Source organism: Mesoplodon bidens, assembly GCF_964165515.1.
Source record: "Mesoplodon bidens genome assembly, chromosome: 15".
Classification (NCBI taxonomy): Eukaryota; Metazoa; Chordata; class Mammalia; order Artiodactyla; family Ziphiidae; genus Mesoplodon; species Mesoplodon bidens.
The window spans coordinates 54904340-54927057 of NC_138171.1; the positions used below are offsets into that span (position 1 = coordinate 54904340).

The following is a 22718-nucleotide window of genomic DNA, read 5'->3' on the forward strand; positions in this document are numbered from 1 at the left end:
ATAAAAGCAAGGAACACATACAGTTACCATATGACACAGCAATTCCACTCCAAGGTATATACCCAAGAGAAGTGAAAACATATGTCCACATAAAAACTTGTCCACAAGTGTTCATAGCACCATTATTCATAATAGCAAATGTTCACTAGCTGATGAATAAACAAAATGTGGTATATCAACACAATGGAATATTACTCAGCCATAACAAGGGATGATGTACTGGTACATGCTACAACATGGATGAACCTTAAAAGCATTACACTAAGTGAAAGAAGCCAGTCACAAAAGGCCAGATATTGTATGATTCCATTTATATAAAATATCCAGAATAGGTAAATCCAGAGACAGAAAGTGGACTCCTGGTTGCTTAGGGCTGAGTGGAGGAGCTAACAGGGTGTGACTGCTGAGGGGTATGGGCTTCTTTTGGGAAAGATGAAAGTGTTCTGGAATCAGATAATGGTGAGAGTTGCACAAGTCTGTGAATATACTAGTAAGCAATGAATTATACACTTTAAAAGGGTGAATTTTCCCAGTGCCTTTTTGTTTTTTTACAGAAATAGAAAAATCCATCTTAACATTAATACGGAATCTCAAGGGACCCCAAGTAGTCAAAACAGTCTTGAAAAAGAAGAACAAAAGTTGGAGATCTCACACTTCCTGATTCCAAAATTTACTATGAAGCTACAGTAGTCAAAACAGTGTGGTACTGACATAAAAACAGAGATATAGGCCAATGCAATAGAATAGAAAGCCCATAAATAAATTCCTTTGTACATGACCAGATGATCTTTGACAAGAGTGTCAAGACCATTCAGTGGGGGAAAGGACAGTCTTTTCAACAAATGGTGTTGGGAAAACTGGATATACACATGCAAAAGAATGAAGTTGGATCTTTAGCTTATACCATATTACAAAAATTAAAACCAATTAAAGACCTAAATATAAAACCCCAATCCATGAAAATCCTAGAAGAAAACAGGATCCAATCAATCCAAAACAATACAATTCATGACATTGGATTTGGCAATGATTTCTTAGTATGACACCAAAAGCACAGGCAACAATACCAAAAATACACAAGTGGGAGTAGATCAAACTTAAAAACTTCTGTTCATTAATGGTTACTATCAACAGAGTGAAAAGGTGACACATGGAATGGGAGAAAGTATTTGCAAATTATATATCTGATAAGGGGTTAGTTAATATCTAGAACATATAAAGAACTCCTACAACTCAACAGAAAAACAAATGACCTGATTTTAAAGAGGGCAAAAGATCTGAATAGACATTTCTCCAAAGATGATATACAAATGGCCAACAAGCATATGAGAAGATGCTCAGCATCACTAATGATTACAGAAATGCAAATCAAAACCACAGGTGAACATACTCAATATCTTGTAATACTACAATGGAAAAGAATCTGAAAAAAATATATAAGTATATATACACACATATATATTTATATGTATAACTGAATCATTTTGCTGTGCACTTGAAACTAACACAACATTGTAAATTAACTATACTTCAATTAAAAAAAAAATGAGATCACTTCGCATCACTAGAATAGCTACTATCAAAAGAATAGAAATTAACAAGTGTTGGTGAAGATGTGGAGAAATAGGAACACTTGTGTGCTGTTGGTGGGAGTGTGAAATGTTGCAGTCAGTATGGAGGTTCCTTAAAAATTAAAAATAGAACTACCATATGATCCAACAATCCCATTTCTGGATATATGCCCAAAAGCACTAAAAGCAGGGTCTCGAAGAGATATTTCCACATTCATGTACTCATCATTATTCACAATAGCCAAGAGATGGAAGCAACCCAATGTCCACTGATGAATGGATAAATAAAATGTGGAATATCCATAAAAGGGAATATTATTCAGTTTTAAAACTGAAAGAAACCCTGTCACATGCTACAACGTGAATGAACCTTGAGGACATTGTTAAATGATATAAGCCAGTCACAAAGACAAATACTGTATGATTCCATTTATATGAGATATTCAAAGTAGTCAAATTCATCGAGACAGAAATAGAATGGTGGTTAGCAGGCCTGGGGGAATGGGGAGTTGCTGTCTAATGGGTTTAAGTTTCAGTTTTGTAAGACGAAAAAGTTCTGGAGATCTGTTGCACAACAATGTGAATATATGTACCACTACAGAACTGTACACTTAAAGTGGTTAAGATGGTTAGAAAAAGGGTGGATTTTATGGTACGTGAGTTACATCTCAAAAAAAAGTTACATGAAAAAATTTTAAAGTGAGTTATAAAACTATAAAATAAAAATATGTATATAGAACAGAAATAATTTAAGAATCTATTGAAAATGTTAGTAGTTGGATTACATGTGACAAACCTATATTTTTCTTCACTTTCAGACTTCTCCTCTGGTGAAAACGTATTATGTTGATATGTAAAAAACAAGGCACTTTCTCTGTTGAGGGGTAAAAACAAGAAAGGTGATACCTGGGCTGGAGTGTTTGTAGTCACAGGAGATGGCGATTCACTAACTTTTGGCTCACTTGGGGACGCGGCTGACCCCTGCGACTCCTGGCTGGCTGGCTGGTCTGGAGACAAAGCATCACTGCTGTCTTCGTCAAATGAGAAATCGCCCTGAGTTTGGGGATAGTCCTCCTTCCCAACACCTAAAGAAAGAAATGATTCTTAATTTATCTTCGCCTTGGAATACCAAGGTTAAAATGAAAAAGGAGAAATATTATTCATTATAAGGACTTAAGAAGCTGGTTAAAAACAAAATTGAACATAATGTACTTCCCCATGGAAGAACACACCACTGTCTAAGATGAATACTTGGGGGAAAAAACCCAACCTGAATCAGATCAAGTCTTTGGATCCAAATACTAGTTATAGGAAGTACAGGAGACAAGAAAGCTTTTAATGACACCTAGGGATGCAAATGCATTCAGAAAAATCTAGTAATGTGGAAATGCTAGAGGATAAAAGCCTGTTCATCAACAAATAAAGAGTAAGGAAAGAAAGGAGGAGGAAGACCCACCCAGGAGATTGACTTAAGAGATACATCAGCTAAAGGCAATGTGTGGACCTTCTTTGGATCCAACTTGGATCCAACATTTGGAATCCAACTGTTAAAAAACATTATAAGGCAAAATGGGGTTCTGACTGGGTATCTGTTGATAAGTCCCACTTCACAGAGCAGCCCTGCTGTACTGACATCTTACCTTTTGGGACCCATTTCTTCGGAACTGAATGGAATCATAGTGAATTGTACTACTTAGAATTACTGACTACAGACTACCTAAGATTTAAATTCATACTAATGCAAAATATGAAGTCCCCATGAGTAATGGAAACTATAATAGTTTTTAAAGTAGGATATTAACTTTTCAAAATTGCTTGCTGAAAAAGTGGCATTATTCTGGAAAAAAATTTTTTTCTGCTGAAGTTTATGCCAGAAAAAAATGGTAAATATTAGTAACTAAGTATGATAAGACTGGGATAAAATGGGCAGATTCTACCATTCTTAATGAATACATCTATATGCATCTGCTATTCACCTTGCTGAACTAAGACTGAACAAACTATTTTTATCTTTCCTAGAAGTAAACTGAACTAAAATAATGAAAAATCTGTAAAAATCTTAAAACAACAGAAACTAAACATAATACAATAAGTTTAACTTAGAAAACATGGTAACAAAATCAGAACTTAAAGGCTTAAACATTGTAAAGCAACTATACCCTAATTAAAAAAAAAAAAGAAAGACTTAAACCTCAGATGTAACAAGAGGAATCTCTGTGTTAACTGGTAAGAGATGCTTGTCTTGTAATACATAATATAATAACACTAACAGTAATAATGGGAATCAGTGCAAATGTTAATCAATTTCTAATTTACCCAGAAAACGATAGTCATGATAGTGCTGGCTTTTTAAATTAAATTTTTCTTATTTAAAACTTCCAAGTTTCTTTTTCTCCCAGAAAACAGTAAAATTTTAGAATCTTGCCTATAATTGCTTCCTTAACACTGGAGTCTACAGGAAGGATGTTTTTCTCTACCAGCTCCATAGGACCAGGTCTTTGAGCAATCTTTTCATTCAGATCATCAGCTAGTCGAGCTCTTTTCAACTTCATCTGAGTAGCCTGCAGGGATGGCTCTGCAAATGTTTCTAAAACAGGAAACACAGTTTTAACCATTACTTGAATTACTATTTCTATTCCATAATGTTATTTCAGGCCAACTAGTTTAAACTGGTATAAACAGACTTATGTGTTCCTAACATATTTATGGAGAGACAATGACTGTTTAAGAACGTTCCTGTATACAATTTACATTTTTAGTCCTAGATAGCTTTATACCGTCTATACAATATGGATGTCCTCAGACTCAAATTAATATGAACTCAAGCCAAAAATGGGGTCCTGCTATTGCTCATTTATGGTAGGAGAGTCAAATTCATATTTATTAGGCATTGGGGATACAGAGGATGAACAAGAGAGATGTGGTTCATGGCTCAAGAAGTTTGCAGTTTTAGATTTGGCTTCATTGGAAAGTCAATTTGTAGAAGGGGAGAAACTGTTATCTCAGGATATAAGCTTCTCTGCAGGAGTCAGTGGGAAGAGCTACAAATCATATCCTTAGATCAATCCATGTGCATCTCACAGTCCTTCGTCATAATTAAGAATTTGGGTTTATTCTGAATACATAACCTTGGGACATTCAATTACATAGTAATTAATAGTCATACAGAAGCATCAACTCATCTACCCACATATGCATAAAGTTGTATAACAGGTGTGAAACTACTATAAATATCATAACTCATTCATTTGCATAATTCTGTCAATTACTTGTGTTTCTGGTAACTCATTATTTTATTACACTGTTCTAAATAATGTTTATGATTGATTAAAGATAATGATGAGGGGTTAACCCAATACTGAGTTGAAAGTCGCTTGCCCCTTAAATTATTCAGTATAAGGTCTTTTAATGAAATTCCCTGTAAGTAACCTCAGGATTATCTGATGTTCTTCATTCTGTAGGTTAGATGGCCTGGCTGAGGCCCAAAGAGCACTGAGACCCCAAGGGCCAATAAACTACCCTCCAGCACAGCTGATCACTTGTCTTTCTACTGGTTAAGTTATGTGCTTACCAAGTATCAATCTTGATTGTCTACAAAACAGCTCATCACTATTGTGACTGCTATTGTCAATACATAATTTAACCAGATGTTATGGGGAAATCATAAACTTCAAAAATAAAATGATTATTTCTTGGAAACCTGAGTTAAATGCTTTGGAATGACTTGATAAAGGTAAGCCATTAAAAAAAAAATCACTGTCACCATTACTTAGGGCAACTAACAACAGTAAAAGATCTGGGGAAAAAAATGATAAAATCTAGGATTTTTAAACTCAGATTGCTTTTCAAGCGTCTTTGAGTATTGTTCCACCATGAATGGAAATTGTAGATGATGTACAATGGCTATGCTTTATACAAGAAAGATGTGAGCTCCATTCGTTAAAGCCTTCCCCGCACGTGAAGGTCCTACCCCTAAGTTGGAATACTGGCAAATAAATTCATGTTTCTATAAGTTAAAATAACATGTATGCCCATCTCATTTTTATAATTTTCCTGTATAAACAACTCTGGCCCCAATCTTATTAGACAGAACCCTTCTAGCCACACAGGAAGACGATAGGTGGGGGGGAAGCAGATCGTGCAAACCACTTTTAGGTTGATGTTTAAAAGCTTTTGTTAAGATCTAGGCAGGAGAGTCTTCTGCCTTTTCCTCTCTTCCACTGACATTATCCAAGTGATATCAGGAATGTTTGGGAAGAAAATATTCCAAAAGTAAATAATTAGAGGCTGGCATTTTGGTATGCTTCTGTTCCTGGTCTGAGTGCTTCATCATCTCCATGAGGCCGAGGCTGGGTTTCGGCTGCTGAACTTCAGGAAATAATTTAGACTTTTGCCTGCCAAACATCCAATTCAATCAAAATTGGGATAATGTTATAATAAGTTGGGGAACGTGGTTTTAAGGTATTTTTGAAATTATAGATGAGACATTCTTTCTTACTTCCAAAGTCTCTACTTTAGAAGAGATGTCCTAAAAACATCACTTATGGTTCATTCATATACATAGTTAGGTTTTTAAATGCTGAGTAGTCTCTTTTTGGAAAAAGCAGATATGATTCCTTTTGATAGTTAAATGTATTTGCCTTAGTTTTAATTATATTAATAAAACCCGTTACAGTTAGAAGGCAAGTTGAAACAGACAGCATCATTCCTACAAAAATGTTCCTTATAGGTCAAGATATTTTGAGGCACAGAAGGAGCCATTTACCAAGTTACTTACCAGCAAATTTGCTTCTCTGAAGATTCACTTATCCCTGACAGCTGGTAGCTGCTGCTACCCTACCACTGGAGTTCTGGAAAAGCTTTTTTAGTCCAGGAGACTTCTGAGATGTTCACAACCCAAAGTAGAGACAGGAACAGACCTCTCACCTCCCATCCCAGACATGAAGATAGTTACATAATCACAGATTATTTGGATTAGAAGAGACGCTACTTGGGGTTACAGAGGCCAACTTGATAGCTGGAACTTCTTTACAACATCCTTAACGTGGTTTCAGCCTGTGTTTATTCCCTATCACAGCAGCCTGTTTATTCCCTATACAGCACTTTTCACAATCTGTAATTTACTTGTTTTGCCTGTGTATTATCTGTCTCTGCCACTAGAATGTAAGCTCCATGAAGGTGGGCATCCCTCTGGCTCACTTGGGTCTCTGGTGTCTAGCTTGCGGGCCAGTGAACTAACAGCTCTAATAATGGCAGCCGTATCACTTCTTGAGGATTTTATTTTGGACGTATCTGGCTGACCTTTATGCTGAGCTATAATCTAATACTCTGTCATATCAACCTAATTCTAATACTAACTCTATCATTGGGCCAGAGAACACAAATCTAATCTTCCTCCTACCTAATAACTGTCTCTAAATGTTTGAGAAGTCTCTGTTTCTGCTCCGGGTTTAACACTCTCAAGACTATCACAGGGTCAAGCTCCTAGTCTTGCTCCACAAATTAGTCAGTAAAGCAAAACAATGAAAGAAAATGTAACTCAGGAATTTATGGTGGAGATACCAGATTTCGAGAATGCTCTGTTTTTAGAAAAACATCACGGCCTGAGCCACATGTCTCACCAAAGATGGAGTGGAACTGTCCTTACTAGCTTCGTAAGAGATGAGGCTCAGTCATCGAGAAAATCTGGTGGGTCAGGTGGAGCTAGTTTGTGATAATGGTCAGATCAAGCTGGATTGTTGTGGGTTAAGTAGCAACAAAGAGAAAATGTCAGGTATGGGCCTTGCCCCAGGAAGACCTAACAGGGTCCAAGTCGTTGAAAATCTAGGGTTAGACTTGTGGCTATCATACCCCTTACGACCGAATGAGCAGGCGCACATGCCTCACTGATGAAGAAATAAATCCTCTGGACCGAAAATGTTTTTCCAGAACTGTATGGTAGAGATACCTATAGCACCCCCAGCTGGCGGGGAAGAGTCAGTCCATCAATTGGCTATTTGGAGAATCAAACCTTCCCCATGTATCTAACATAACATTTTTAGCTTTGGGTCTTCATGTTGCTATCCAGTTTGGAGGATGTCAGCCTGTGGGGTAAAAAGTTATTAAAATGGGAATAAACAGAAATGGTGGAATTCTCACTTCTTTTCTTGAGAAAATGTAGCAAAAGAAGCAGAAATAGAATTTTTACCTTCTAAAATGTGCATCCTGACAAGTTCAGAACGATCTGGTCGGCTCCGAATCTTGTGCTTCAAAAAGTTTTCGGTCTTTAAAAAAGAGAGAGAGAAAAATTCTTATCATAAATTGTTTATGATTTATTGTAGTTTTACATTTTTTTCTCAAGGTACTCTATTTAAATAAACTGTATACTCTTTTGATCATGATTTTGAGAGGAAGAGTAGAAATCAGTACTTTGAAAAACTATTATCCAATACATGATTTAAATTGCAGCCTTCAAAGTGGTACAGAGATTTGAAGTGTATGCTGGTATAAAGTAAGCACTTTTATTTTAAAACCTGGAAAAGGCAAAGGCTCATAATTTTGAAGATGACTTTTGAACAGAGGATTTGAACATTTAAATATCTAAAATCAATAAAATCTACACTTCAGGTCAAGTAAAAATCCATCTAAGATAACACATTTCCTAAAAATCCTAATGTATTTTCTGTGATGAATTCCTATCTTTAATCATACTTTCTTATTCAGAACTGTACTCAGTTCTAAACAATAAGGCTTTAAAATGGGTTTTGTATTTTATAAGACTCTGAGAGATCATTATTGCATCCTGGGAAAAGTCTTAAGGAATTTTTGGAACATGCTTATTTTCATATTGCATGATAGAAGTTTCCTCTGAAACAAAAAGAATAATGGCACTTTTAAAGAAAAATGATAAACACCGATTTAGTGTGCAACTGTGATGGAGTCATTTCAAAGAATAAAACAGGGCTGAATATGGCAATATTCCTCACTCAGCCAAATTCTCCCACCCTTGGTCAAATGTACTGCGAACACAGACCCAGGAGGGAAACGAAGGAAGGATCCGGTGTCAGTACATCACTTGGGCTGTCTGTCTGCAGAGGTAACAAATGGCAGAATGACTCCATCATTATTCTAAAAACTGTTGTTATGCTCCAAAAGTAAGAAAAAAGTGTGACTTGTCCTTATGTACAACACTTGTTTACTAGTTTTAAAAGAACAAAATTTGAATGTCCTGTATTTTCTATAAACCTCCAAGATAAAACTACCCCAGGATATATTACTCTGTATGCCATGTATCCTGAAAATACACTATATTTTCTCTACTGATATACGTAGGAGTAAGACGTTACTTGTCCACAGGTACTTTAATACAAAAGAGAGAAGCAGAATATTTTAAACTGAAATTTCTTACTCTGGCTCGTTCCAAGCTTTTTATCTGCTCGTGGAATGCCGCTGGGCTCTTCAGGGCTATGAGAGGAAAAGAAATCATTTCCGTGGTATAAATAGAGGAGTTAATACTTCAGTCAAATGTTACAGCGTATCATGGTGATGTTTCCTCTTAATCTGATTAGTGTGCCTCTACAGTTCCATTTATTTCCTAATTCCTTTAGGAGATCTGTAAAATTGAAACCTTAAATGTTTCAGAATTAAAATTATCTGTTTCACAAATAAAACAAGTGAACATTCACAACAGAGTTGTAAACATAGTGACAATGCATATATCAGGTCAGACTAGTTCCAGCCCATAATTTGGGGCAAATTACCATTACCAAGGGAACTGTTTGATGGTTCCTTAATAGGTCTTTGCTCTTATGGCCCTACAAGTTACTGGGAAAAGCCCACATGTCCTCAGGGCATTTAATGTTGGAGTGATCTAGCCTTGAACTTGAGGACATTCTGCAGTTCATGTCTAAGAGATCAGAGTTACCACCTACTGAGAACCCACAACACACTGAGCCCCGTGCTCTGTGGCCCATCACAGTTATATTGTTGCTCATCATCACAAGAGCCTTGTGACATAGGTATTAGCCCCAGTACAGATGAAAGGCTCAAAGAGGTTAAATGAATTCTTGAAGTTATACAGCTAGATGGTGGTCAAAGCGGGATTTACATCTAGAATTCTGAATTTGGCAGGTTCATGCTCTTTCTACCATACCACAATGCAACTCACTCTAAAGACGCAGTGATTCCTTAATATGTTAACTGCTAGTACATTATTCCAAAGTCCCAGAGGCAGTGTTTATTAAAACATCACATACTACAGTATTTCTATCAATTATCTTTGCAAAATCTTCTGTGTGTATGTCCACTGCTGTCTGATTACACCCTGCCTGCACTTACCACTATGGGCAGTCAGAGAATGTGGATGGAATGCAGGACTAGGCTTAACCTGGGCAATCACCTCCCAATATTGGCCAATCAGCTCTTGGTAACATTCTTTTCAATTCTGGTACTTAAAGCATTGCAAAGACTCACAGAAGCCCAGCCCAAACAGGTTTGGCCAGGGACCAGCTCCTAAAAGCAGACTACAGCTGGCTTCACAGTGGTATTTAAAGCACCACACTTTGATCCTGTTTGATTGGTTCATATCAGGAATGTAGTGGTGGAGAAATCTGGCAGATTATCAAACCAGCTTCTGATAACTGGTTTTATCACAATGCTAGATTTAAAATATGTAGATACTCAATTAATAGTAGTTCAGAAAAAAAAGTTTTCACAGGGAAAAACATTTTTCACAGAGAAAAATCGTTCCTTATCACAAACCAAAAAAAGGCAACAGCAGTGACTGTGAAGCATAAGTGCATTTTGTAATTTCTTTCTAGTTTTTTAAGCCAAATAAGTTACTTCTTAGAGAAATCAATTTTTAGACAAAAATCCCAAAATAATGCTAACAGCCTATACAAAACCACCACTCTTCTCCTCTAAAATATAAAATCACCTCCAAATTTGGTGATTAAAGGTAAAGAAGACAACTTGGACAAATATTCTAAAATTAACAGACTCTCAAAAATGAAGGAATGAAGCCTAGAGCTACTCGGGAAAATACCTGTACTTGGGCAAGAAAGATTTTATTAATTATAAATAGAATGTTTATTAGTCCTGTAATTGAGATACATAATTATACAGACTATACTGTAGCATCAAAGATAATTAATTTGAATTAAATTAAAGTAGAACCAGGTTTTGAATTAACTTATCATGTTACTTTTGCCAGTATCATTGGATTCATTATCTAGAGTGATTATTTCAGTTATTTTAAAACTAAAACTAATGCTAAAGTTTGAAGTAAGAACTGATGTTAGCCTAATTACAGAGCTTTAAAGGTATTCTTCGATAATATAAAATTCGTGTCTATCTTTTAAGTTGCATCTGGTTTCCAAAATGTATTTTAAATGATTCTGTTAGGTTAGCAATGCTGATGCCTGGTTTTTCCTTATAAATTGTATATGGATTAAATGGATACCACTGAAAGTACAGTGTGAAACAGCTTCTTCTTAGACATGCACAGTTCGTTACATCACATTAGAAATGACAGTGACACTTCAAGCTTACGTGGCATGATGCCCTGGTCCACTAGTTGTTCTCTTGTCCTCCTTTGTTGCAGCCTCAGCTGGAGCACTGTGAAAAGGAAATAATCACCATTGGAGTTTACAGGCAAACTGTTGGGTCCAACTTACAAAGTTCCAGAGGAGATACAATTAAGCTTACTTAAAAAGCTTATACTTCATAATTGAATAAGGATACTACCTGGCACCATTCAACCTGTCCCCCACCCCAAAAAAAATCAGTTTGTGATTTCTGTCTTTTGGGTGAACTCTGAAGTTCTCTCAGCTTATCTTTTGTTTAGTCAGTTAATAATCTTAAGTTGATGATTAAAGCTAAGTATTTGTTGTTTAAATACAATCACATCATACTCAGCAAATAAACAACAATGGTTGGCTTATATATTCTTATTAATAAAAATAGAAATGTGAGATACCTTGACATTCCTTAGTTTTTTAAAAAACAAGTTAATAGCAAAAATGTATTTTAAGGAAAGATGAATGTATTTGGAGGAACTCACTCCATCTGGAACAAATTTTAAATCGCTTTAATGAAGGCCAACTTCATAATACAAATTAGACCTATGAGATATTACTAATGACCCAAAGGAAAATTTCTGAATTAAGACTTTGAAGTTTAACAATCTTTGCAAAACATAATACTGCATCTCACTCCAGAAGTTCTAAGAAAGCCACAAATCAATTGGTACCTAATTATTTTAATTAAAAGAGTAAATAAATCATTAAACTTGTAGAAAACAAGGTATACATCACAAAACGTGGAAATCCCGCTTGCCAAATTTAATAAAATATATTTTTTCCCCTAGATTTCTCAAGCAGATTCCTTTCATAGCATCTCTATGTTTTTGTCTGGAAAGTGAGCTGATTTCAAAAAAGAGTAATATATGAAGTAACTTTGAAAAATATTTTCCTTGGTTTGCCTTACGTTCAATTTTAAGTTTCCATTTTTAATTTTTCTTTCAAACCATGGATGAAAACCAAGGTTAGGATTATTAAGGGTCCGCCTAAGGGTTGTCAATATGAAAAAAAAAATTAACTATGTGTATTTCTTAAATGGTAGGGAAGGAAGACAATTTTTTAGCAAGGGCGTGATGAGGCTGGCTTGGACCAGGCTCAAATGCAAGGCACATACGGCTTTTACTTGCAATTAACCCCAAGACCTGAAGATGCAGGGCCTGTGGCCCTCATATCCTTTGCTTTTTGCTTGCCCTTGTGCTGACTGCAGAGCAGAGCCCAATCTTAGATATATTTTAAATATATTTTCATATTCATTGCTAGATATGAATGTTGTCCTTTACTTAATACTGAAAAAAATTTTTAGATGCTTCTTTTGGGGGCCACAAAGCTTCACTGACATCCCATTTAGAACTGAAGCAATTGACATAAGATTCTATTACACACAGCAAAAGAAAAACTTAGAGTCAAAAAATATATGCACATTTCTCACATTAAAATGTTTTGCAGTTCTCTGAATCAATTATGCTCTAACACAAAGATCTTTTCCCTGATAACTTACAGTTTACTGAGAAGAGTATGTTCCCACTGTACTTTACTAGGAACAAAACTAACCAAGGAGATGACCTGTGGATCTGATACACCCAAACGCCTGCATACTCCGACACTCTTCTATGAATGCCGAAGTTAATTCTTGTCTGAAATCAAGGTGGTCATATCCGAGAGGCAGAATACCAAGAAAGGGAATACTGAGAGGAGAAAAGGGTCAGAACAATCTCTAGTTCAAAGGCTGACACTTCTGGAACACGGTGGTCCATGTCTGTTGCAGACTCTCTAGCAGTAGTATTTTTCCTTTCTCCCACGGGAGTCTTCAAAGAAAGGAGTAAAATAAGAAGGGTAATGAAAATATCAACAGCCTCTTTTTTGGTTTAAGACAAACAAAGCACCATACTAGTGAGACAAATGTGTCAAACACAATACATATTTCTAGGCGAATGGCATCTTGGAATGAGAGATACATTCGCAACAGCATGGTGACAACAGCTTGTTAGTCTTGAAGCATCTCCTGACTGTACGCTGGCCAGCTGCCCTCATGCGCCTTCATGGCAGTCCTGTCAGCTGTATTATCTTTCACCAGAGATTGCATTTTCATGCTGTTGTGCGAAGGTATCTGTTGCCATGAGGGTGATACGCAAAATGAATGCATGTCACCAACCACCAATTGTTAAAATAAAACAAAACCATTGTGTTTTCCATCCATTTTTCTTCACGACAAAGCAATCAATCCTATTTATTTCATACTGCTCGAAGGTGGGAGAATAATCTTCCCAATCAATGCTCTCACTGCCTATTAATTTTCCCAAGTAGCAATATCCTTACACTACAAATATTACTCAAAGCAGGTGTGGCAGGCAGCCTTCCCGAGGCATGTTCATTCATTAAGAGTCTATGTATTAGGTGTCTGTTAGTGACTGCAGGGTGCATGCATGGGAAAGAACAGCAGCAGCTGTGAACAGAGGGTCTGTTTTTAGGCAGACATTAGGAAGAACATGAATGGAAGAGGAGGCAAATAACTAGCCATGTTGTTAAGACTGCAGATTACCGAGCTTGATTTAGTCTTCATTTATACCAAAAGATGGGCAGCACGGGACACAATATGTTGAATATAAGGCACTATGCCCTATCAAGAGACTTGGGTACATTGCTACTTTTGGTCAATATTAAAAAACAATTATAGTATTCGTTCATATCAAATACAACCAATCACTTGCAACCTGATGGAGGCTCTTCTGAGAACTAATGGTTATAAAAAGTACCTATCAGATAGGTACAGGCTCATAATTTTGGACAATAGCAAACTTCCTTTTACTCTTTTCCACTCATCAAATGAGTGGAAAAAAAAAAGTTAACACAATAAATGACAAGCAATACCTGTCCCTTAAAGGCAGACCACCCAGGCCGGGAAGAACGAGGTTTGAATGATGCAGACAGCTTAACTGTCCTACAACACTAGAAAGCTAGAGCTGCCCAGAGCTGGGCAGAGCTTATCCAGACCGTGAAGGGGGAAGAGACCCTGAATAGAGACTGCCTGACTCTTAACGATCATAGAGGCGTTCACCGTTGTGGGCATGTGAGCATCTCAAGACGCTTTATCAAGTTAACCTTGGAGACCCTCTTCCTCCCTTTGCAGCCTCCAAACTCACGTCTGTGTGGAGGGCAGGACGGCCCAGATCACTGAATGCTACTGGGCCTGTTGCACAGTTGCAGTTCTTAAGACCAATGGATAACCCGGTAGGCTGGCTGATCCCTGGAAACCTGACATACTCTGCACACGTTCACGAGACTGCACTCCTGTAGCCACAAACAGAAGACCAGACGCTGGTCCAGCACTGCTTTCCTGTGGCAGCAGTGGGTGGTGGTGGTGTATGGCTGCCTAAGAAGCCAACCTTGGGGCAATGGCCTTGTGTCTGAAAACAGACCTGAGAGCATTCGCCCCCGGTGCCTTGCTGGATTGATAAATTGTGCTACTGGGCTGACATCATAGCTTCCAACACATTAGGAAACTGACTAAAATACAGCAACTCCATGGCCATCTTAACAAATAATTACATGTCAGAAAAGAAAACATGTAAATCTACAGAATTCTGGAAGGAAAAAAAAAAAAGAGTTCAAAACACTCAGTGAGTGAGCAGCTACATCCTTTCAGAAAACAAAGGACACAGTAATAATGGTGTTGAAATAGAATTCATGTTACGACTGCTCACATGTGAACATTTTCAAAGAACGTCTTTATCTTTGAAACATGTAGAAATGAAAATAATCCGATACAGGGACCTAAGAAGTTCTTACGTTTAAAATGGGTGGGGTTAAACCTGTTTCATTTTCTCAAAAAGGTGGGGGGGGGTGGCACACAGGTGTTAACAGCGTATCTCATTATACAGCTAGCACTGTATTCTCTGTGCAAAAACCGTTACCACAGGCTGAGAAGTCTGTAACAGCTCTGTGTTTCCCGATGACAAAACTCACAAGAGGTACACAAAGGACCCCCATTGACAGAAGGAGATGAGGTTACAGAGCCATTTGCTTACGCTTTGTGCCACATCTTTTTTAACTAGCCTGAGTCCAAGGTTTTTATTTTTTATTAAAAAGAAAATAAATCTCTTTACCTATTAAAAGAGTGATATATGTTCATTACAGAAAATAAGGAAATTTTAAAAAGGAGGAGGAAGAAACCAAAAAAGAAAATCACCAATAATATCATCAACCAGAGAGACATACAACTACTGTTATCATACTGGTGTATTCCTCTGTCTCTTAGCTAAGCATAATTTTTTTTTTTTTTAAAGAAGATGTTGGGGGTAGGAGTTTATTAATTAATTAATTTATTTTTGCTGTGTTGGGTCTTCGTTTCTGTGCGAGGGCTTTATCTAGTTGTGGCAAGCGGGGGCCACTCTTCATCGTGGTGCGCGGGCCTCTCACTATCGCGGCCTCTCTTGTTGCGGAGCACAGGCTCCAGACGCGCAGGCTCAGTAGTTGTGGCTCACGGGCCTAGTTGCTCTGCGGCATGTGGGATCCTCCCAGACCAGGGCTCGAACCCGTGTCCCCTGCATTAGCAGGCAGGTTCTCAACCACTGCGCCACCAGGCAGGCCCAGCTAAGCTAATTTTTGATTCTCTGCTTCTACATACTATGATCGCACTGTACAATGATAAACATTCTTGTTATTTCAATGGCTACATAAAATACTCTATTGGGTGGACATGCATAGTTTACTAAATATACCCCTATTATTTATCACTTAGGTTGTTTCCAACTTTTACAACTACTATAACTAATGCTATGGTGGGTTTTTTGTGTATGAAGTTTATTCCTTATTTTTAGTTATTTCCTTAATTCCTAAAAGGAGGAATATCCCTATGTGGTCCATATAAGGCATGGCCATAAAGTAAGGAGACTAATTCATATGCAAACCATCATCTTTGAAATTATAGTAGACGTGTGAAAACATGGATACAGACTACTTTATATCTGTTGCATTTAGAGAAAAAATTTTAATTAATTTTTGAATTTTTCCAAGATGATGTGTGTTATTGTTTCTTAGGGCTAACATTCATGGTTTCCGATTACATTTCAACAAAAAGAAAAATGCATATAATTTTGAAAATTCTACTTAAGTGTTATGCCTTGTTACAATAGACAAAAACAATATTCTGTCAACATAAATGTTTTCAACTTGCTCTTTTTTTAATACAAGAAAAGTACAAACTTAATTTTAACCACCATTCTGAAAAATGAAAGGTAGCTCATCTAATGGCAAAGAGGAAATGTCATTCTTATTCATCATCAGAAATAGTTTAGAATTAAAAAGTATCAACTCTGGGCTTCCCTGGTGGTGCAGTGGTTGAGAGTCCACCTGCTGATGTAGGGGACACGGGTTCGTGCCCCGGTCCGGGAAGACCCCGCGTGCTACGGAGCGGCTGGGCCCACGAGCCATGGCCACTGAGCCTGCGCGTCCGGAGGCTGTGCTCCGCAACGGGAGAGGCCACAACAGTGAGAGGCCCGCGTACCACACACACACACACACAAAAAGTATCTCTTAGTTCCTTCCCCCTGAATCTTAAATGGATTAAAGTGCTTTTAGAGCAAAATTTTAGGATTAGTTTCCAATATTAAAAAAAAAAAACCTCAAAATAGAATAATGTCTTTCATATAATATTTACACCCCCTTCAAAATTTTTAGCTGCTTTTTGAACCAAGTTATGTCTTTTCTCTTTTGTTTCTGTAAGTAGAATGTTTGAAATGTTTCCATAATATGACATAAAGTGCCTTTTTACTCTAAAGAAAAAAACCCACATTATGCAGCATTTTAATAACATATAGCAATTTGGTATGAGTTGAACAAGCCAAAACAAAGCACAGTTTTGGGCCAGGGGATTTACAAGGGGACATCTGAGGAACATATATAACAAAAACAAGGCAGAAATGACACTTTCTGGGAAGCAGTATGGCAGGCAGCCATGGTCTTAAGAAATTCTTTATAAATAGCTAGCTTCAGTTATGGGGTATGAAGGAGGGTGGGATGAGTGGGGACGGGGCGTGGGGGTGGGGATGAGCAGCTGCCTGCAAGTCAAAGAGAAGATCCAATGTATATTATTTAATTACAGGACACTGGATAGAATAAACTGCAGAATCATGAGGGGAGGAAAAAACACCCCAAAACCCTGAGCCAGTCAAGTAAAGGCTAGGTAAACCAGTGGCAAAAGCAAAGATGGGAAACTGAAAAATACTCTAGAATTGACTATGTATTGACTCTGAAGATAATATTAGGCAAAAAACAGACCCTGGTTTCAGTTTTTAAAAATTTGTTTAAAGATGTTTGAGTAGTTAAGAGAATGAAGCAGTTGTACTTTGGCAAAAATTTATTATGTATTGTTTAAAGAGTGCTAATTTAGGGGCCTGGTCCTATAAAAACAAGACAATTTAGAAAAGCCAACATCTTCATATTATCTTTTGAACTTAGATACAGGAGGGATTAACTGGCCCCTAAGTAATACCTTAGAACAGTTACATTTGGGGGCCCCATTCAACCCTGATTTCAGTGTTCTATCAAGCAGCAGTTCAGCAGTAAAGTTTACAACTGCATTTGTTCAATCAGGTAGGGGCAAATGACATCTTGAAAAAATCTGTATCAAAAGACTGATGGACTACTTTTCCTGTTCCTCAGAAGTAAATGTTTAAAAAGCTGGTGGTGGTTATTATTATTGTTACTACTACTACTTTAGATAATCGGTGAAGATAACCACGTTTTTTTCCAAACATAATACCATAAGGATTAAAAAAAAAACTTTTTTAGAGCAGTTTTAGGTTTACAACCAAATCAAGAGGGAGGTACAGAGATTTCCCATACACCCCCTACCATCAAACATACTGAGCTTTCCCATCATCAACAAGATTAAACAAATTTAACTCCATAAAGATTCCCATATTTTTAGTTCTTTGCTGTGAATGGGTATTTTGTAGTCACAGGGTAAGCAGTCACATCCTGAAGGCTTTCCTTCTAAGCCTGGGATTCAGAAATATACAGTATATGTACCACTAACGCCTATATTTAAACATCCATGTTTTGGGCTTCCTTGGTGGCATAGCAGTTAAGAGTCTGCCTGCCAAGGCAGGGGACACGGGTTCGAGCCCTGGTGCGGGAAGATCCCACATGCCATGGAGCAACTAAGCCCGTGGGCCACAACTACTGAGCCCACGTGCCACAACTACTGAAGCCCGCACGTCTAGAGCCCGTGCTCCATAACAAGAGAAGCCACCACAGTGAGAAGCCCGCACACCGCAACGAAGAGTAGCCCCACCTGGTGCAACTAAAGAAAGCCCGCGCGCAGCAACAAAGACCCAACACAGACAAAAAAAAAAACGAAAAAGTTTAAAAGATATTTTCTTAGATCAGTCTCCCTAGGCAAAAGAAACAAAAGCAAAAATAAACACATGGGACCTAATCAAACTTAAAAGCTTTTGCACAGCAAAGGAAACGATCAACACAATGAAAACGCAACCTACAGACTGGGAGAAAATATTTGCAAATGATGTGACCAACAATATCCATAATATACAAACAGCTCATAAAACTCAATACCAAAAAAAATCAAACAACCCAATCAGAAGATGGGCAGAAGACCTAAATAGACATTTCTCCAAAGAAGACATACAGATAGACAACAGGCACATGAAAAGATGTTCAACATCGCTTATTATTAGAGAAATGCAAATTAAAACCGCAACGACCTCACACTGGTCAGAATGGCTATCATCAAAAAGTCTACAGGGAATTCCCTGGTGGTCCAGTAGTTGAGACTCTGTGCTTTCACTGCCGAGGGTTCAATCCCTGGTCAGGGAACTAAGATCCCACAAGCTGCACGTCGTGGCCAGTTACAACAATAACAAGTCTACAAATAATAAATGTTGGAGAGGGTATGGAGAGAAGAGAACCCTTGCGTGATGTTGGTAGGAATGTAAATTGGTACAGTTGCTATGGAAAACATTATGGAGGTTCCTTAAAAAAACTAAAAACAGAGTTACCATGTGATTCAGCAATTCCACTCCTGCATATGTATCCGGAAAAAATGAAAACACTATTCCAAAAAGATACATGCACCCCAAAGCCAAGATATGGAAACAACCCAAGTGACAATCAAGATGACTGATTTAAGAAGATGTGGTATATACAGGATTAACAGATACACAGATACAAACTGCTATAATAAATAGATAAGCAACAGGATTTACTGTATAGCATAGGGAACTATATTCAGTAGCTTATAATAACCTATAATGGAAAATAATCTGAAAAAATATATGACTGAATCATTTTGCTATATACCTGAAACTAACACAATATTGCAAATCAACTATACTTCAATTAAAAAAAAAAGTGAAAGTCAGTCCATCCCACCAGAGACCCCCAGTCCTCCCCCATAAAGGTAACCACTATTAAATTTCTATGGCTCTAGAGAATGTTTCGTGAATATTCTGGCAATGTTAAGTATAAAATGTGCAAAGGAAATACATGCGGAGGGATCATACCATTCACATAGTTCGATAATTTGCTTAAAAAAAAAACCACCCATGAAATCCAGCTCATTCTTCTTTCTGGCTATCTTAGTGGCTGTATCTAACATATGGATGTATCAATCATATACATTTAAGTTTCTAGATTTCCTGCTATTATTGTTATTATTAACAATGCTGCAGTGATTATCTTCATTTTGTGTCATCATGTGTGTGTATGTGTATGTATAAACACTTAAAGATATATATACACACACACACACACACAAAATACACACACACACACGCACGCACACACACTGAAAATTTTGATAGGGACCCTTTGCAATCCAAATGGTTGTACCAATCTATATCCTCACTTATAAGGCAAGAGAGAGGACCTTTCTGTTCATCCCTTCCCCATAATATACATCATCATGCTTTAAGGTAATTTTAAATTCAGAAACAAAGATCACTTACTCTTACCTAAGGCTATCAGCAATATTATGCCAAAGTAATAGTAAAATTTGAAATAACTATTAAGCAGTAAGGGACCAATAGATATCAAAAGAATTAGTGAGAGTGATGGGGCTGGGTTTTTGACTGAATGCAGAGATATTTACAGTGGTTGTCAGAAGCTCAGGTTAAGCTTTCTCTTGTAAACCACATACTTATTTATAAATTTGGTAGAATTTTTCTCATGTTCCAGGACAGAAACCTAATAAGCGTAAGACTTCTCATTCTTTTTTCTTCAATTCCAACACAGCTGAGAGATGTAATAGACAGATTTGAGAAATACTTAGAACAAAATCAACACTGTGTGCTGAGGGACTGGATGTTGTGTTTGAAGGAGAAAAGATAAAGACGATGCCTGGGTTTCTGGCTTAAGCACGTGGGTGGACCACTGAGTCAATAAAGAATACATCATGGCCATTTAGGGAGTTCAGTCTTGGACATGTCTGAATTAGAAGCTGAGATGTCAAAGCGACAACTGGCTCTATGGGTCCAGATTTCAGAAGGTAGCTCTTGGCAGGAGGCTAAAATTTGGAAGTTGTCACTTATGTAGTATCTGAAGCTATGGGAGTTTGCCAAGGTAGAGAATATAGAAAGAGGAGGCAAGAAGAAGCACAGGACCAAGTTCCTAGGAAATCCAACAATTAAAAGCCCATTTTTATAGGTCAGATAGGGGATGAAGGTCCAAAAAAGGAAGTGAGAGGAAGCTGCCTAAGGAGGAGGAGGAGCCTGGAGAGTGTGTATAAAAGTGTTTCTAGAAAGGGGTCACGACCAACTGGGTCCAATGCTGCTGTTGTAATACATGAAGGAGCTGCTTTTTGGAGTGATGGATGGAAATCAGGCTGGAAGAGGTTAGGGAGGGGTAAGAGTAAGAATGACAGTAATGGAAACAATGCTTTCAAGATGTTGCCCAGGGGGCTTCCCTGGTGGCGCAGTGGTTCAGAGTCCGCCTGCCGATGCAGGGGACACGAGTTCGTGCCCCGGTCCGGGAAGATCCCACATGCTGTGGAGCGGCTGGGCCCGTGAGCCATGGCCGCTGAGCCTGTGCGTCCGGAGCCTGTGCTCCGCAATGGAAGAGACCACAACAGTGAAAGGCCCGCGTACCACAAAAAAAAAAAAAAAAAAAAAAAAGATGTTGCCCAGGAAGGTAGGCGAGAGGTGAAAGCTTGAGGGGTGTGGAACTTCAGGTTGGAAATTACTTGAACAGGTTTACAAGCGATGAAGAGCGAGAGAGAAAAGGGGAGGGGAGAGAAGAGAGAGAATGGGAATGAATGAATATGAGAATAAGGGAGAGAATAAGAGGTAGCAGATCCCTTGAAGGGGAGGGGATTCAGAGCAAACAAGAACAACCTTGTTAAGAGACACTTCCTCTATCATGACAGGAAGGCAATGAGGATTGGATACAGCTGCAGATAGGTTTATAGATGTAGTCTGGGACGTCCAGAGAGTTCCCAGATGATGGCTTTTATTTTCTCAGAGAAGTAGGAAGAAAGGTCATCTTTTCAAAGTGAGATGAATGAAGGAAACGTCAGTTTTGAGGCTAGTGAAGGAGTTTGAAGTAATCATTGCAGACTGTGAAGAACAAGTTGAAAAGAGAAACATGGTTATTTTGTCTTGACATGCTCCAACTAATAATGGCAACAGCTTGGGGGAGAGAAGTCAGTTAGGAAACGGCGAGTCACTCACTGGCTGTGAACGATATCATTTCATCAGAGAAAAAGACCAGAAGATACAAAATTAGAACATTTGGCAGTTCTTTCTCAAGCTCATTATATAAAATTTTAGTTAGGAACAGTTGCAGCCCAGCAATTCCACTTCTAGGTGAACTGCAAAGAAGTTAAAACAGGTACTCAAACACACACATGTACACCCATGTTCACAGCAGCACTATTCACAACAGCCAAAAGGTGGAACAGTCCAAATGTCATCAACAGATGAATAAACAAATCCTGGTCCATCCATACAGTGGAATATTATTCAGCCATATAAAGAAATCAAGTACTATATAAGCCACAACATGGACGAACTTGAAAAACATTACGCTAAGCGAAAGAAGCCAGATGGCAAAACGTCATATATATGATTCCATAGATGTGAAACATCCAGAATTGGTAAATACACAGAGACAGAGCTCAGATTGGTGGCTACCTGGAACTGGGGGGAAGTCACTGCTTAATGGCTACAGGGTTTTTTCGTGGGCTGATGAAAATGTCTTGGAACTAGGTAGAGGTGTACTTGCACAACACTGTGAATACATTAGACGCCCCTGAATCGTTCACTTAAAATGGTTAATTTTATGTTGTGTGAATTTTACCTCAATAGAAAAAATGGAACAGTTGGCAGAGCAACTGACTTTAAGAAACTAATTACTCAATAATCAAATTTCTTATTTCCCCCCCATCGCTAGCTAGCCCCCCTCACCATCATAATTCCATTAACCACCAACGGTGACTTCATCTTTTAAGGATTTGATAACTACAATAACAGCTATATATTATATCATATTCCTTGTCACACCAAATTCTAGGTTTTGTTGGTTTCTTGGGGGCCTCTAATTCCCCTTCTAGATCTCATCCTTATATTCTAGCACC

General features: G+C 37.8%; 1 protein-coding gene across 10 annotated transcripts in view; it reads right to left on the minus strand.

The window, feature by feature from the left end:
• Window positions 1–22718, minus strand: part of MRTFB (myocardin related transcription factor B) — a 209386-nt gene that overhangs the window by 44910 nt on the left and 141758 nt on the right. For all 10 annotated transcript variants that reach the window (XM_081257989.1, XM_081257985.1, XM_081257991.1 and 7 more), the window contains 5 exons: window positions 11100–11165; window positions 8959–9014; window positions 7759–7834; window positions 3997–4158; window positions 2478–2656 (listed from right to left, as the gene is read on the minus strand). In XM_081257989.1, coding sequence (XP_081114115.1) covers window positions 2478–2656; window positions 3997–4158; window positions 7759–7834; window positions 8959–9014; window positions 11100–11165 — 539 coding nt within the window. The remainder of the gene's footprint in view (window positions 1–2477; window positions 2657–3996; window positions 4159–7758; window positions 7835–8958; window positions 9015–11099; window positions 11166–22718) is intronic.